Raw genomic sequence first — 17,729 nt, 5'->3', positions numbered from 1 at the left:
TTAATGCTGTGACCATAGGCCAACTTATATTTTTGCACTGAATACCATTCATGAATAAAAGACTGTGGATCTAGACCTTCATGAAAAATCGCTCTCATTCCATGCCTACATAGTATGCCGGTGAGTTGCCACACATTCAAAGGCATGTGTGTTGGTTCAAATTCACTGAAAGTGTTGATTTACCTTCCATGACCTCATACTCCTCTGGACCAGACATGAAAGCTCTGCAAGACCTACTCTCATTGCGCAACATTTAAACTCTCTTCACAATGTTAGGACATAACCTCTCCCAATCTTCATACTTCTGCCTCCTTGCAACTAACCTAACCATTGTGACTCTTCTAATTTCCTCTAACGAAGTTAAAACTAGCTTGTACCTGTTAGTAGGGGTGTTCAAAACCGGATACCGGGTCGACCCGGTTCCGAAAAACCGGGTACCCGGTTTTCCGGATACTTAAAATTTTGTTCCGGATCCGATCCGGTTTAACCGGGTACCCGGAATTCGGGTACCCGGTTTAAACCGGATCGGATACCGGATACCCGATTTTGTTAAAAACTTTAATTTTTTTTTCCTTATTTCTTTTAACATTTTTTTTATATAATTCAAATACTAAATGGGGGTTTTGCATAATTGAATTACCCAATTGCAATTATTAGCAGATAATTAATTAATTTGAATTGATTCAAGTCATTATCATCAGAAAGTTTCAAGTCAACCTTGAAGATTGATTCAAGCAAAAGATAAACAAGAGGCTTTACTTAAATTAATCACTATAAGTACTATAACAATTAAAGGCTAATCAAGAACAAAATAAAAGAAAATAACAACTTTTTAATCGATAATTTCATAAATTCCCAACAAAATTAAAACTTTTTTGTTCTAATTAGTGTTAAAATCAATAACAATTAAGTTTGAATTAAATCAAAGCTTTTGATACTCTAATTACATGAATTAATCATTAAAACAAGTGTAATCAAGAACAAAATCAAAGAAAACTTTAATCATCAATTTCATAAATTCATCACAAAATCAAAACTTTTTGCTGTAATTAGTATCATAATCAATTAGCAAAGTAGGTAAAGATCTACAAACAAAATTGTACAATAATCCACTACCCAATATCGCCAAGTACTGTACAACAATGACACACCATTTGATTTTTCATTCTACCATATTTTAACTGAAGATTACCAGCTAAACCTCTGTGAAAATGGCGAAAACCGCGAACTAAATAAATCTCTGTGACAAAATCGAAAATGGAAAAAAAAACATTAAATAAGTACCAAAAAAATAAAATCAGGTTTGTTTCGAATTAAGAAGATCTGGAGAAGAAGAAGAAGAAGAATGGTGATGAACTAAAAGAATTATGATGAACTGAAAGAAACTTACCCAATTAAAAACGGTGAAGAAGAAGAATGGCAGTGGTATAGATTCTTGTCGATGTCTCATCGTGAATGGTGAAGAAGAAGCAAGATGACGGGAGCAAGATTGAAGAAGATGGGAGTCTGCTTGAAGAAGAAGATTCAAGAAGAAGCAAGATGAGTAGAAATGCAGATGACGGCTAGCAACAGTAGCAAGAATGAAGACAGTGATTTCCAAAGGCCCAAGTTAGATTTAGCCAATTTAGGGTTTTCAAACTTTTCAAAATAAATTTATAAAAAAAAAAAAAAAAAAAACGGATACCGGGTACCCGATTTCCAAAATTCGCGATCCGTATCCGACCCGAATACCCGGTTTTAAAACCGGGTACCCGACCCGAATTATCCGAATTTGGTAAACCGGGTAATTTACCCGGTTTTAAAAATCGGATACCGGGTATTTCGGATCGGGTTTTCCAAACCGGATATTTTTGAACACCCCTACCTGTTAGTTCCCAGGGTTGCACTGAAGCTTTCCACAAAATTTGTCTTATTAATGTCACATTTCAGTTCAGGATCAAACTTGTGTTTTGTCCATCTCTCCTATGGCCCTAAGTTAGCACCATATTCTAGCCTCATGCTTGTTTTTCTCTATCTCATTCATGACCTTTGCAAAAGTGAAGGTTGAGAATGCCCCACATGCTAGCCAAAACAATTGCCATAACTTAGGTCCAACAAAAGGCTTCTTCCAATTAGCACTAAGGTGTTTGCAACAGTTGCTTCTTTGCACCTTAGGCCACAAATCATTGAGAGCCTTGTCAATTCCCTGCATTTGAAAACAACATAGTAAGATTAGGTTTAGAAGATGATGTATAATCAATGTAATGCTAATTAACAAGTGTACATACCTTCTGCCTGTCAGATATACTGCACCAGTTGTCTCCCATTTTACTTAGTTCAAGGACATGTTTAAGATGCCAAATGAAGAACTTCCAACTCTCCTAATCTTCATATGAAACAATGGCCCATGCCACTGGAAACATCTCATTGTTGCTATCAAGGGCAATTGTAGATAACAAAAACCCACCATAATTACCCTTTAAATGAGCCCCATCCACTCCAATAAGACTTCTACAACCAGCAAAAAGGCCATCTAGCGCAGCTTTGAATGATATGAAAATGCTCATAAATACTAGGAGTCTATCTGGATGTGTAGGGGGATACCAAGCACAACTTGCATGTGAACCCTCATTTGTTGATTTGATGACATCACAGTAAGATGGCAATGCACTATATATCATGCCCCCCATTAATAATACTCAAGGCCATGTTCTTCACCCTATATAAGCCCGCCTGTGCCATCTCAACACCATATCTTGTCCAAAAAAGCTCATTCAAAACCTTACCTGGGATGTCATTATTAGCCCTTATGTCCTTCAGTAACACATTACATGCCCACTTTACTGTTACCATATGATTTTTGGTTTTTAACCCCAAGCATGTGTGTTCAAGGTTTTGAATTTTTTTAATAGCCCAAGTAACACCATTAACCAGCCTAGAAGCATGCAATGTCCACTCACAATTTGCATCACTACACCTAACTGTGTACCTAAGCTTACATGCTTTATCAACAACCTCAGAAAATCCAGTTTGTATGCAATAATCTCTAATAACATCCCTCAAATGTTGCTTGTCTGTAAACAGTTGCCACTCTTTAATCACAATGTTCCCAAATCCTTTGTCTATGTACAATTCCCCATTCCTATACAACTTAGCCAAATAATTATCAAAGTTATCACATTAATCATCCCAAACTGGTCCTTCAAATGCATCAAAGTGATCTGTAATTGCATCAACATCATCCACCCTAATGTCGTCCTCTACCTCAGACTCTTCCCCACTATCAACCAAATAAACATTCTTATTGTCACTACTATGGACTAACATGGTTGGACAGTATGATTCATCATCAGTTTCACTAAGCAAGGATCTTGTTCCAGATGCAACACCATCCTCCATTTCCTTATTCTGTTGCACCAGTCTTGGAGACTTTCTCTTAACTGACTTCTTGATTCCCTTTCTTTTCAAAGTGATCTTTGGTATTTTTTTGGTCAGATTAGACTTTCTCTTAACAGTTTCCTTTGGTGTTTTCTTTGGTGTTATCTTCTCCGCATTACCTTCATCATTAGCTTCACTTTGGATAGGCTCATTAGCTTCATCATTACCTTCATTGGCTTGGTTTATCTCATTCAAAAACTTTGCATTTTCAATGATCACATCATTGATGTTACCAGGGGATGGTGGGGGCTCCATTTCAGTCTCAACATGTTTGCTCTGCTTTCTAAGAATAGGTAGTTTAGGCCTAAACTCACTCTTTGGTGGTTTCCAGCCCTTGGGCTTCATAATTTGCAATGGGGTTGGAATGGGGTCCACTTCCATAGCAAGATCATTTTCATTTAGAACAGGTTGTTCCTCACAGGGTACATTAACATCCGCATCATCATCAACAAGTTGTTTCTCACAAGGTATTACAGGGGGTAGAATGGGGTCCATATCATCATCAACATGCAACACATGTTGTTTCTCACAGGGTACACTAGGGATTGGAATGAACATAACAACATCATCATCATCTTCATCATCAGGTTCTACAGGGGTTGGATTGGGGTTCACATCTTTTTGTGCATTCTGCTTTAATGTTTTCCAAAGCCTTCTAGCATTATCTAATAGGGCATTAGGTTTTGTGTCTAGGGCTGTACACTGTCCGGTTTGGTCTGGTTTGACAGAAAAATCAGACCAGACCAGAAATTCCGGTCTGGAAATTTTTCAGACAAGACCAGACCAGTCAAGACACCAGACCGGACCGGACCAGACCGTTCTAGAACGGTCTAGTCTGGCCTGGTCTATGGTTTTTTTTATCTTTTTGTATTTTTTTAATTGAGAATCTAAGATAAACGATAATCTGTAAATAAAATACATCACCAAATCCGAAACATTACAAATTTTCAATATCAAACGATAATCTACAATTGAACCACCAATACTTACAAGTTACAACTTGTCATTTCAAAGAATATTTCACATATATTCCAAATATTCTGTTTTCAATCAATATCAACAATCTATTTAGTCTACAATATCAACAACATATCAACATATCAAAGACTTTTGATGAAGATATTAACATTAACATTCAACATATCAACATTTTCTTGCATTTTCTTAGGATTAACATAACCACCAGAAGCAATCCATTCGTTCATAACCACCAGAAGCAATCCATTCATCTTCGAATTTAAACAAAAACTGATAAAAAAAACCCTAAAAAATAAAAAAATTCAACCAATATACTTATATTACAAGATTCTACACTTGATTCCGTGGTGAAGTGTTGAAGGAGGAGCGTCGAAGCCTCGAAGAAGCACAGAAGCACAGCACAGCTGGTATCGAAGTGTAGACCTGGAGAGTGGTATCTGTCGTCTGGTATGGTGAAGGAGAAATCAGAGTCTTCAGAGATTAATCGAGGGAGAAATCGAAGGAGAAGGAGAAGGAAGGAATCGAGGGAGAAGGAGAAGGGATCGAGGGAGAACGAGAAGGAACGAGGGAGAAGGAGAAGGGATCGAGGGAGAGCTTCCGAATCAGAGATTAAAAAACCCCAATCATAATGTTATAATAGTAACATTTAAAATTTTTAAAAAAATGGAAATTACGGGTTCCGGTTTTCACCAGACCGGAATTTATTACGGTTTTACGGTCCGGTCTGGTCTGAAAATTTTAAAACCGGAAACCGTTTTTTTAATAAAAAAATCGGACCATACCATTTAGATCGTAGACCAGACCAAATATTTAAATTACGGTTTGGTCCAGTTTGGTTTACGATTTAGACCAAACTCTGTTCAGCCCTATTTGTGTCCTTTACATGAATGTAAATACTGTCTTTATCCTTATGCCTATTAAACATCTCCAACAATGCTTTATCATCACCTAGTTGAACATGTCTCTTTTTGTATAAATAACTAAAACTGGGATGTTCAGGCATCAAATGTTCCTCCCTCTCAACTGTATTCCAATAATCAGTGATCATATCAAGCAAATTAACTAAGTCTACATCATCAACAAAAACTTCAGTCTCTTTACCCTTGTACAAAAATTTCAACACCACACTATCATCCATTTAGAATCTATTAACAATAAAACAAAAAAAGTACAACATCAATCATCCATTACACAACACAATTAAATTTCAAAAAAGCCCTAATTTTTAGGGTTGAGGTCTTAAATAACGACTCAGAACACTATAAACAATTGCACCATTAATCGCGACATTTAGGGCAAGAACCCAAACAACACAACAACTTGCATGTACAGACAGAAACGAGGAACAATTAGAAAACTTACCAAAGGGAAGAAAAGCAACAATGGGGAAGAAAAAGCTTTGTAGGAGCTTTAGCAATAGTGTACTCAACCCAGGAGGATGATGATGAAGACATAGTAAGCAAGTATGAGTGAGTAGGGAAAAGGAAGAGCCAATGGAAATTAATATGAAACTAACCATGGTTGGTTTTTTAAAAGATTTAACAGCAAGATAACGGAAAAAACTTAATATGTGTTACGTTTGTAATTAGCATGATATGCTGAAGGCACCATTGACATTCAAAAAAATACAGGAGTACCAAAGATAAAGTGCAATAACACAGGAGTATTATTGATAATTTTCCTAAATATTATTAAATATTAAAATAAAGAATGAGATCAATTATGTTAAAAATTGTGATATAAATAAATAAAAAAATTCTTTATAAAATAACAAATATAACACTTGAAAATGACAAATGTGTTTGTTAACAACGAATGAATATGATTTGTAGTAGGCGCCCCAGCAACAGAGTGGTATTTTGAAAACCGAACAAAATGAGAGCGTAATAATACACTAGTACTGGTAGTCTGGTACGGTGGTAGTGGTGCCTCAGTTTTTTTTTTTTTTTTTCACTTTACTTGAAGCATCAAAAGCGCGGGCTCAAAAACACCGACTTCACACTACATAAGCGGCAGAGCCCTAGTTTCTTTGCTTCTTTTCCACTCTCCAATGGCGGCGTCCAATTCTACAACCTCAGTCGACTCTTCTCTTTGGTTCGACCCTTTCTCTCTTCTCTTAACCGACCTTGAAAATCTCACTCTCTCTTCCGACACTTCTTCTTCGGTACTTCTTCTTTCCCTCTTATTCATATCTAACATTTGCGGAAGATGCTCGAATTTCTTGACTTAACAATGATTTATTTATTTACCTTTTCTTTTTTTTTCCAGGTTGATAAGTTGAAGGAGAATCATGATTGGTTCTTGAATACATTAAATAAGTTTAAACCTCCTAGTGAATCGTCGAAAATGGCGTTGAATTCTGCCCAAGTTAATGTCGGTTTGCATAACTTGATTATCAAACCTCAATTCAAAGAGTTGGCTTTGAAACTCAGTTCAATTGCGGTAATGTTTTTTCTCAATTCATAAGTTTAGTTTTTTGTTTTGTTATAATGTAGAATTTCTTGTTCCTTCTCAGTTTGGATACTTCTATTTCGAATTTATTTTCAAGTAAGGAACTTTCTTTTTCTGGGGCAACATGACGACTGCAACAGATTTATGCTGATGTAGTTAGCTGAAGTAATTCTTGTTTCTTTGTCTTTGGAGATTATCAATTAGGTTTTAATTTACTGATTTTATGGGTCGCATCATTGTTAAAAATGATGCATTCTGCTGGTATTAAATTATAAAGATAGGTGTTATGATTTACTAGACTTTAAGTTATCAAGCTGAATTTTTGAATTCAGGGGGGGTTTGGGTTTGGGGGAAATTATTTTCCCTCTAATCCCTTGTTTGATTTGACAAGGGAATTAAAATGAATCAACAATTCTTACTTGAGACCGTCTTTTCTAAAGACGGTTTTCAAAAGCACAGCCCATTATGTTAATTTCATTATGTTAATTTAAAGAAAAAATGACGCGTGCGTGTAATTGTAATGTGAAAAGTCACATAATATATTTGAGGTTAGAACAACATTTATTTGGGGTTATAACATAATATATTTGGTGTTATACTAGCATATATTTGAGGCTTATAACATAATTTATTATAGATTATAACATAATATATCTGAAGTTATAACAATATATATATTTGAGGTTATAACATAATATATATGGGGTTATAACAACATATATTTGTGGTTATAACATAATATATTTGGGGTTATAACATAGTATATTTAGAGTTGTAACAATGTATATTTGAAGTAATAATATAATATATATGGAGTTATAACAACATACATTTGGGGTTATAACATAATATATTTGGTGTTATAGAAATAATATACCCTCAAACACAGACCATTATATATCGAACTATATATTATGTTATAACCCTAAATATAATATGTTATAACCACAAATATATGTTGTTATAACCTCATATATATTATGTTATAACCTCAAATATATATATTGTTATAGCTTCAAATGTATTATGTTATAATCCTCAAATGTATTATGTTATAATCCTCAAATATATGTTGGTATAACACCAAATATATTATGTTATAACCCCAAATAAATGTTGTTATAACTCTAAATATATTATGTGACTTTTCACATTACACTTACACGCGCACATCAGTTTTTTTTTTTTAAAATTAACATAATGGGCTGAGCTTTTGAGAACCGTCTTTAGAAAAGACGGTCTCTTAAGAGAGAGGCCGAAAATGAATAACTCTGGTGGAAAATCATTTTCTATCATACCATCACTTTGCTAACATTCTTCTAAGATGTAAGGAACAATTTTTTATCCTCTCTTCCATGCACACCGTCTCCCCTCCCCATTTTATTAATCAAACCAAACAAAAGAAAATCAATTGCCTTTTTTATTTTTCATTCTAAAATAGTATTTCAAGGAAAATGTTTTCCCTCGAATCGAACAACCACTTAATGAATGGGAGAAGCCATTTGTAAGTGAGGGGTGATAATTTCCAATTTAACATTACAAAAAGAATTATAAATGAAAGAGGTCAAAAATTGATAATTTTTTAGGGGTGTATGATAAGCTTTTTATTGTTCACGTTTATAATAATATTGTCACTCAAATGTAGAGTTACAATAATTAGTGGGCAAATCACCATATATATATATATATATATATATATATATATATATATATATATATATATATATATATATATACGTTTTCCTACAATAATTTGTGGGCAAAACACCATGTATATGTTATGTTTTCCCTAATTCTAAGCAATAGGCCTTGGCTGGACTTTGCCCTAAGAAATCCCCGCCTCTACCTTAATGTCATGTACCTTAACAAATAGGAACTACATTAGTTTGCGTAAGTTGCATTTCTAGCATGTACAACATCAAGAGTTGGTTCAAATCAATGATAGAGAGAATGCGATTTTAAAAAATGTTTTCTTCACTTTTACGGTTTATAATTTTAGGTTATAAACCTAGGTAACGTTTTTTTCTTGAAAGACTATTGAAGAAGTGTGCTTTCATTATGGAATACCTTAGATGATTCTACGTCCCGTTTGGTTAATGTTCTTAAATTGTGGTAGTATAAATGAGTTTTAGTGTTAATTTTGATGAGATGTGCTATGCCATATCCATGGTAATAAATGTTGCGTCCTCCAACATGTATTTTCTTCACGGTTTTCTATTACCTTTGATACCACCTTCTCAAGTGGTAATGGATGGGATTAGACTTTGTGAAGAACAAAGAAGGTTAGAGTAGGACAAATATAGCCATAAATGTATAAGTTTTTTTAAGTAAATTATTTAGCCAAATTACATCATATTGTCATTACTATTCATACGATTTAATACCTATGGGCTGATTGTGTTTTCATCTTTTCTTGTCTAACCCTGATAAAACATTTTTTGGCTACAAACAATAGTAACCATAAAAAAATTGTGGATGTCGTCACGATTGTGTTAACGTTTGCAATGTTACTGAAGTGACACATTGCGGTGTTAGGACTTTTTTGTGGACATTGCAATATGGATTGTCAACCTCATTTTTTCATGATAATTCAAGTTTTATGTAAAACGTATATGAATTAAAGCTTATACTAGGCTTTTTAGAAGCTAATACACTTTTAAAAAAGAAAATAATGGCTAATGTGCTAAATTAACAACTTATTACTTGATTCTTTTTCCGGTTTGGTAAGCTCAAAATCCATTATAAAACGACCATTATGTAACGTAACGACCTCATATTTATTCCACAATAGTAATTCACGGGCTTATTACTTCTGGATGTGTCGGAAATGTTGTTATAATTTCTCTTATCACCCTTCCACTTGATTGAAAGGGTGAGTTTATTGTAAGTCCAGTTCTAAAGTGGTGACATTGTTTTGAAAACTCTAAAGCCTAAAGCTTAGATTATATTATTTTCTTATTTGTCTTAACCTTTTGTAAGCTTTAAAATACCTAAAGATGGGGAAGGGTCTTTCTCATTACCATGACAAAGTTTTGGTATTCTTTTTTTAATCTACTTCAATATTGCACTAAATTATTTCCATTCAGCTGCTGAAGTTGCTGACTTTAGAGTTATTTTTTGAGTTAGGTTGGTTTTTGATAATTCACTACTAGTTACTATATATTACTCCTTCTGTGCCATTGAGTTTCTCCAACCCAACTTCCCATGAAAGCTTTTTGAGCTGTTTGCGAAAAATGTAAATGGGAAAATTTAAGTCTCATTTTTCTTATTGCGTAATTAGAAGTTTTTTGCATTCTTGCTTTTCATGTTCTGTTAGCATGGAGAGTAGTCTGATGATTTTAGATCTTTTCAAGTTTTAATGCTGTGGATTTACTGATGAAATTCTTCATTGAATGAGATGAAAATACTTCTATTGCATGCAGCGCTTAGATGAGATTCAATCATACATACTAGTTGAAAGCTCCATGGATCAGAAAACTGCCTTGGTTGATGGCATCATACAAGGTTTTCTTCATAAGGTATGTATATTTCCTATTTCTTTTGCTAAATTCTCATGTTATATTCATCTTGGACTTAGATTTTTGAGTTGTTGCTGAACTTAGAGTATGAGACTGGCCTAGTTTGGTCATTGAGATATGCTATGAGTTATGTGTCAATCCATCCTTCAATGCCTGATACTCTGGTGTTCTTCAGCAATATTTCTGCATACTGGGGCCCAAGAAAAGAAATAAAAAGAAGAAAGAAGTGTGATGATGTTTTAGCAGCCTCATACCTGACCGGTTCTACAGGAATATTTTATTTTTCTGGATAGTTTCAAATTTGCTTATTTTTCTGGCACATAATTTTTGATGTACCAAGTTCTTTTTTGCACTTGCACACTGTCTGTAGACTGTATTATAGCTAAACATCATCAATACTCACCTTATTTCTTATTTCCTATTCCCTGTTTGCTGCTACTTTGGCCGATGGAAAAGGCTACTGTCAACCCTTAAACTTTTTGTTAACTCTTCTATTTCAGTATTTTTGTCGTCCTTTTGTACTTCTCTTACCTTTCAGTTTTTGATCATATTGTTGTTTCATGGATTCTGCTTTCCTTTTTATTTAAGTCAATTGTAAACAACTTTGGACTTTCAATACGTAAACTATCCAATGGTAGTTCTTCACTTAATAGAGCCAAACTGTCATGTTGACTCTTATTGCTATAGATAAGCAGCATGCACAAGCTAATTATTCTCTCTTTAATGTTGTCTTAATTGAAGATAGTGTTGCAGTATTATACCGAAAGGCAATGCTTGCTGAAATGTGCTCGCCAAATGATTATCTATGCATGTGAGTTTAAATCTCAAGCTACTCGGTTAAGGTTCCTTGATGCTTTGTCTCTAACCATAATTTGAAGTTTGAGCATTCACCCTAAGCTCAATAATGTTGTTTAGTCTTGGTAATATTGATCTCAGGATAAGTTTATTCTCCTTGTATTTGCTTTGTCTATCTTATAATGGCATGTGTGATAACTTTATTGTGGTTAGTATATATCAGCAGACATAACTTTAATATGATAGTATTAAATTTTTGGTTCCTGGTTCAGTGAATGTTGATTCAGCTGCCGAAGCAGGGAAAACTGTTTTGCATGAGGTGTCCAAGCTCATTTCTGGTGGTCTTGAGGACAATTTGATATCAATTATGGACAAACATTTGTCATCTAGTTATCCTCAGCACATGGTATGATGTGGGCCTGTGGCATGATAGTTAAAGCTTTATTTTGCACAGTTCAGTTGGACGTATTGTTTAGATTATTATGTCCTATAGCTTTGCAAAGTTTCATTTTTTGAGATCAATGCTTTGGCATTAATGTTGTTGTATGGCTTTTAGAAGGTTTTAAACAGAGATAAGCATGACTGTGAAACTAATTTAGATGATTGGAGTACTGGACTCTACAGGTTTCTTTTATTTTATTATTCTTGTAATCCAATAGTTCCTGTCGTGTAGCCTAATTTATTGAGCTTAAGTGAGGCAATAGTTGCATTCTTGATGTCGAGCAATCTTCTTAAGATTCATCTTTTGTATTTGATGACTCTAGCAGTTATTAAGTTAACATCTTGATATGGATCTCTATTGGACATAGACAGTGTTCTAATTTTTGATGTAGTGAAAAAGCTGAACGAAAGACTTAATTTTTCTGGAGACTATGACGTGAGCATGGAAACGCATTGCATGTGTATTTATGCTGGAGGGCTTTGTTGGTTTGTAGTTACAAGTATTGATGGGGAATGTTTGTTGAGTGTTGTAAGGAGGATAATGCATGTGCTGTTTTTACCATGCGTGGATCTGAGGATGAGTTTTATCATTCTGATGGTTTTACTGCTCTTTTATAAGGATTGTTTTTCGGGTTCTAATGGTTGTAGGCTATTGTTGGGAGTGAATTCTACTATCATTGCTGTGGTTTCTGAGAATGATCCAATTTGGGTTAAGGATGATTAAACCAATCATTGTTTTTCCAAGTGAATACTAGATTTTTTTTAAGAAGGTCTTAGCACTCCGAGTTAATGGGTTATCTGATAGTTCATATTTTTCTATTTCAGTTACTTACATGTTTTTGTGATTTATTTACGACTAGGATACTATGTCTCATTATTATGCTGTTGATGCAAATGATATCCAGGATGTAGATCTATTGGTTTTGTGGGCTGAAGAGATGCTAATCGAAGTTAATTTGGTCTTGGATATTCTTTTTCTTCTATATTATGAATCATTCTCAACTTGTAGTGCTACCAAATGGAAGGCATTGTGCCTTCTGTATAAGGTACTCTCTTTCCTGGTTCTAGTATTGCTCAGCATATATGATGTGCAAAAGTTTGTAGTCCTTTTTTTTTTTTACTTTCCTGATATTGTTGCAGAATATGACAACTGGGTCCTCAAACTTTGTTAAGCTGGGGGTATCTTCCGAAGCCTGTAAATATTGTTATCGTTCTAGAATTCAGATGCTGTTGATTCTTATGGAGACCTTAAACTTTGAGAGTCTTCTTCAGATGATACATGATGAAATTCCCTTTAGGCAAGTTTTCATTTTGATGTGATTGCAAAATTCTGAGAGCTGTTAGTCTTCTGTTTCAATGATGGATAGAAATCTTACTGAGTAATTTTATTGCTTTCGTGAAGGAATTGAGTAAACATTGAATACTGGATTAGTTATCTATAATGAGACATTATGCTGCACTATATTGCCATTGCCAAGAGGATGTTTTTTCTTGATCCTCGATGAGGTCCCTTACTCTTTTTGGAACTAGATACACTGGTTCTTTTGTTCTGGTCAAAGGTAGCTACCATAGCATTGCAAAAAACAGAAGGATGTTTTTTCTTGCTTGGCATTCTAAACGGGAAGAACATTTACCACAAGGTATATTGTCACCTCATTGTGACAATATGTCATTTTAACATATCTTTTAGGGTCTGTCAGTGGGTATAAGGAAAAATGTGGATATTTTACATTTAAGAAAAACCTTTCTTTTCTCTTGTTTTTTATGTCTGTTTCCCCATTGACATTTGGTGAACCTGGGTAAAAGAATAATTTCTTTTTGGCAAACTCCGCAACTTTTGAGTGATAGAGTAGCATCTCAAGAAATAAAATGGCCCGATTCAGCCACTCAGGTCAACTGTCGTAGCTCATGTTTGCCTTCATTGGTAGGCTTGCGCCGCTTAGCATGTGTAAATATATGTAGCCTTGCTTGAACCTGTTTTAGGATCAATAAATGGATATTGGTTGCATGCATATTTAAAAATGGTCTTTTTAATGAGAAGTGGTTCATTTGATCTTGTGATGGAGGTCTTCTGCAATTTCTTGCCAGCCTCTACTACTGTTGAATTCTGAATTTAATTCTGGCTCTCTTGTAGAATTAGCGGCTGCATATTATTTCTATTGCTATATGTAAAGGCTTCTCTTTTATGAATAGTGCTCTAGGATTATAATAGCTCGAGTTTCAATGGTACAACTCTTGGTTTTGTCATCTTTCAATGTAATTACAATATTGAGACAAGATAGTAACCTTCTTTGTGCTTTGACTATTGTGCAGGGATAACTCTTTTGTGTTTTCCTCAAGTGATATCATAGCTATGGATTCAGTAATCTGTAGTTTCGATATTTATGAGACCAAAGAAATGGGTCCATTGATTCTTGCTTGGGCTGTTTTTCTTTGCTTGCTTATGTCGCTTCCTGGTAAAGAGGAGAATAGTGAGCTAATGGTAAGCTCATATGACAGACTTGTTTCTGCTGCCATATCATAGTGTAAGCACATTGACACATGACTTCTGCAGGAAATTGACCATGTTGGATATGTTCGTCAAGCCTTTAAGTCTGGTTCGTTGAATCTTTTCCTAGAAATTCTGCGAAGTGAGGTGTTGAAAGATTCTAATGTAAGTTATTCCCTTTGATAGTCATCTCCCAATTTTTTTTCTCCTCTTTTTTTGTGCCTTAAAACCTGTGCAATGCATTGATTAGAATGTACTATTCAAGGTTATAGTTAGGTTCTAGAGGTACTGGAGATTGTGACTATTTAATGGAGGTGGATAAAATTCTGATAAGAAATATGAGGCACAAGCATATTGGGCTCTAATTGGAGATTATCTCCCAATTCCAATAATATTTTTTCCTGTCCATTGTCATGACCCGGGCTACATTCTTTCCACCTTGAGGACAAAGTGTTAGTTTGGACAACGCGTAATGATATGACTCATGTGGTCAGTAAGGGAAATATTGTCTTTTGGTTTAGGAGTTGTTAAATTAGTATTTCTATTATTGTGGATCCCCTCTATGTATATATATATAGTGGTGTAGAGAGTTGTGTAGGGGGACTGTTAGGGTTTGTGGAGAACTATTGTAATGAGTTAACTCTTAGGTGAAAACAAGCCTCTTGGAGGCTTGCAACACATTTCTCATCCTGCCATTGATCTTAATTTTCTTCCCCTTTATTATCCGTATTTTCTACTTCTAAACCCGTTCAATTTCATGTCCATCTCAATCTCAGGTCATATCAAACCTTGATAGTTTTTTTGTAAATTAAACTCTAGTTTGCTTGCAGCCTAATATCATTAGTGAAAATTGTGGTAACAGACGCGATTGCGGTGACAAAACGGTGATGTAGTTATCATAACACCTAAATATTGGTCAATAACATGAGGTATCTCATGATATGGTCGAAATGTGAATTTTTTTACACCTTTACAAGGCTGAAAATACGGTTTGTTTTTTTTCAAAAACCTTTACAACGCGGCTGATGCGATGCGGTACGATGCAATGTTGTGTTTGCACTATGTTCTATACGCCCACTGTCCCACGAGTTTTGCTTTATTTTCCTTTTTAGTTTGTCCTATTAGTTTTGTTACATGTCTTATTAGTTTTGCTACATTTTGCTACATTTCCTGTTTGGGTCATGATGTACTCTTTTTTTAATTCTCATCCAAACATTTAACTTAATTCCATCTTATCTATACATTTCTAACTCTTCCCCATAAAACATTCATATCCTTTCTTGTCTTTGGTTGCTCACAAATTGTACTTGTAACAAAAGTTATGTGACTGAGGGAGTATTATTAATTTGTCTCTATTGTTGTAATTATTTTGATCGTTGATCTTAGTTGATGATTATATGTATGAACGTATTTGTGAATTATATGCCTATGAAAACATCCTCTTTTATACATTTGAATTCAGATGCTTCGCTTGCTCTTCTTTCTTACCGCAACCAAATCAACATATAACTTCTCAATTGACTTGTCATAGTTGCGGTTTGTGTTTTTCATCTATAATTTATCATTGGGTTCTGATGGTTTTTGAATGTCTTTTGCTCAAGGGACCTGTTGCTGGTTACCGAAGTATATTGAGGACATTCATTTCCGCGTTTATTGCATCATATGAAATTAATATCCAGGTATTTTTCATTTGGGTTGACTGGTGAGGGGTTGGAGTTTTGGAGACACTCCTTAAACAAATGACACATGTCTTAGTTTCATCTTTATGTTTACTCTCTTGCAGCTGGAAGATGATACCTTCAAACTAATATTGACCACCTTATGTGAGATCTACAAAGGAGAGGTTTGTATCCTACTTCTGTACATTTAGGGCTTGGCCTCTTCAACTTCAAAGAACTATTTAACTTTTTAAAGATCAGTTTTTATCAGCTAAAACTACTTTTAGTCATTCAGATTCCGTAAAATCATGTTAAAGTGTAAGATTAAGATCTTATCAATAAATTCCAGAAAGTTCATCCAAAAAAACTCAAGGGAGTCGGGAAAAACTTTTGGGAGTAATTTAATAATCTGCCAAAGCTTTCAGTAATAAGCTTTTTTACTCAAGTAAAAACAGGGAATGAGGATATGGCATTAACTTGTTATTCCTCCGATAGTTATGATGTCATTACCTGAGGCATGCTGGTAACTGTAAAACTTATTGGGTGGCAAACAACAAGTATGTGTTACCAGAACTCAACTTTGATGCTGTTAGATTCTGTCAAATGAAATACCGTATGTTTTCAATAATGTTTTGTTTAACCGGAAAATAAAATCCTGCTTCCTCCGTTTATAAAGTGGTTATTTGTGGCTGGCTTACTAAATTAGTAAGTAGGAGAGATAGAGAGAGGTTGCATGTGTACCATTATGCCCATGCTAAAGGAGGTGGGGTAAAATTTTGCAGTAGGTGATTGTGAGGGGAGGGGTTGGAAAAAGATGGAAAAGGGCCTAAAAAGACTTCTTACAAAGGAAATGAAGCACATAAGTGGAAATGTCCAGAAAGGGAAAATGCATTCATAAATAAAGAGGAAGTATAATAGCTATCAAGTTTCAAGAGTCTTAAATGTTGATAGGCTCAACTCTAAGTACCTGATGAGTTATTTATGTGCTGGTTTATCTATGAGATTTCATCTACAATCCAATTGTTTTTTTGGTAATTGATGATAGCAAATCTTTATTTTTAGGAATCTTTAAATTTTTGATTCTTTTCCATTCTTGTTGGGGCCAAATATTTTTAATTCTTTGGTTTCAGAATGTAATGAACTGTATCAAAATGGCCCATTAAGTTGTGAATAATTTTTTGTTACCAAGAGTCAATCGGAAACAACCTATTAATTTAATTATTACTGACATGAGTACGGTGACATACGTCAACCCCACCGAGGTGGGTTCCTAGGTAGGAGTCATTTCCTGGCATTGCGGCTATGAAATGTTGCAGTTTAGCTTGTCAAATCTCAGTATTGGTATGTAATTGCTATATCTGTCATTTGCTTAATTGCTTCGCTATTTAATGATGCAGGAGTCACTTTGTGTTCAATTCTGGGACAAGGGCAGCATTGTTGATGGTCCTATTCGGTGTCTTCTTTGCAACTTGGAGGTTGAATTTCCATACAGAACTGTTGAGCTCACTCGTCTTTTATCAGCACTTTCTGAGGGTTGCTGGCCGGCGGAGTGTGCGTGAGTAAATTATTTCCTTTTACTGATGATTATAGATGTGTGTAGTTTTCTCTGATTTTTTTGTGATGTGTGGTCCAAGCTGCTTCCAGATAAAATTATCACAATTGTTGGCGTTTGTTTTTTGTGGGTTTAGTATATTCTCTTACTTCATGTTAGCGAAGCATGTAGGAGTATCAATGGCCAAGCTCTACAATGAGGATGCCTATTGAACATCAATCATATTTTCTACTTTTTAGGGTCTTCAAGGCGTTCTTGCCCAACGTTTGCTCATTATCTGCTTTCAGTTCAAAGAAAGTTTTAGGTTGACTTGCCACCATTGAAAATAGTAAATTGTCTAGTTGACACACTGTCTTCTCTTTGTTTACTACATGCAGCATTTCTTTTGGGTCAAAGTTTATAAATGCTCAAATTAGCTACCCATCACTGTT

At 34.7% G+C, this 17,729-nt stretch overlaps 1 protein-coding gene across 2 annotated transcripts in view; it reads left to right on the top strand.

Moving 5' to 3' along the window:
* The first annotated feature begins 6,212 nt into the window (after window positions 1–6,212).
* Window positions 6,213–17,729, top strand: part of LOC130799071 (uncharacterized) — a 34,034-nt gene continuing 22,517 nt past the window's right edge. The window contains exons 1-12 of one of the 2 annotated variants that reach the window (XM_057662179.1): window positions 6,213–6,559; window positions 6,664–6,837; window positions 10,269–10,364; window positions 11,106–11,175; window positions 11,432–11,565; window positions 12,506–12,646; window positions 12,741–12,898; window positions 13,914–14,082; window positions 14,155–14,253; window positions 15,690–15,767; window positions 15,872–15,931; window positions 17,144–17,301. In XM_057662179.1, the coding sequence (XP_057518162.1) occupies window positions 6,446–6,559; window positions 6,664–6,837; window positions 10,269–10,364; window positions 11,106–11,175; window positions 11,432–11,565; window positions 12,506–12,646; window positions 12,741–12,898; window positions 13,914–14,082; window positions 14,155–14,253; window positions 15,690–15,767; window positions 15,872–15,931; window positions 17,144–17,301 (1,451 nt within the window). In that variant the 5' untranslated portion in view covers window positions 6,213–6,445. Of the gene's footprint in view, window positions 6,560–6,663; window positions 6,838–10,268; window positions 10,365–11,105; window positions 11,176–11,431; window positions 11,566–12,505; window positions 12,647–12,740; window positions 12,899–13,913; window positions 14,083–14,154; window positions 14,254–15,689; window positions 15,768–15,871; window positions 15,932–17,143; window positions 17,302–17,729 lie in introns of those variants that run through there. The other variant, XM_057662180.1, reaches the window with a different exon arrangement.

Source organism: Amaranthus tricolor, chromosome 1 (assembly GCF_026212465.1).
Source record: "Amaranthus tricolor cultivar Red isolate AtriRed21 chromosome 1, ASM2621246v1, whole genome shotgun sequence".
NCBI lineage: Eukaryota > Viridiplantae > Streptophyta > Magnoliopsida > Caryophyllales > Amaranthaceae > Amaranthus > Amaranthus tricolor.
The sequence above is the reverse complement of the archived record's forward strand: the minus strand, read 5'-3'. Positions and strand labels throughout refer to the sequence as shown.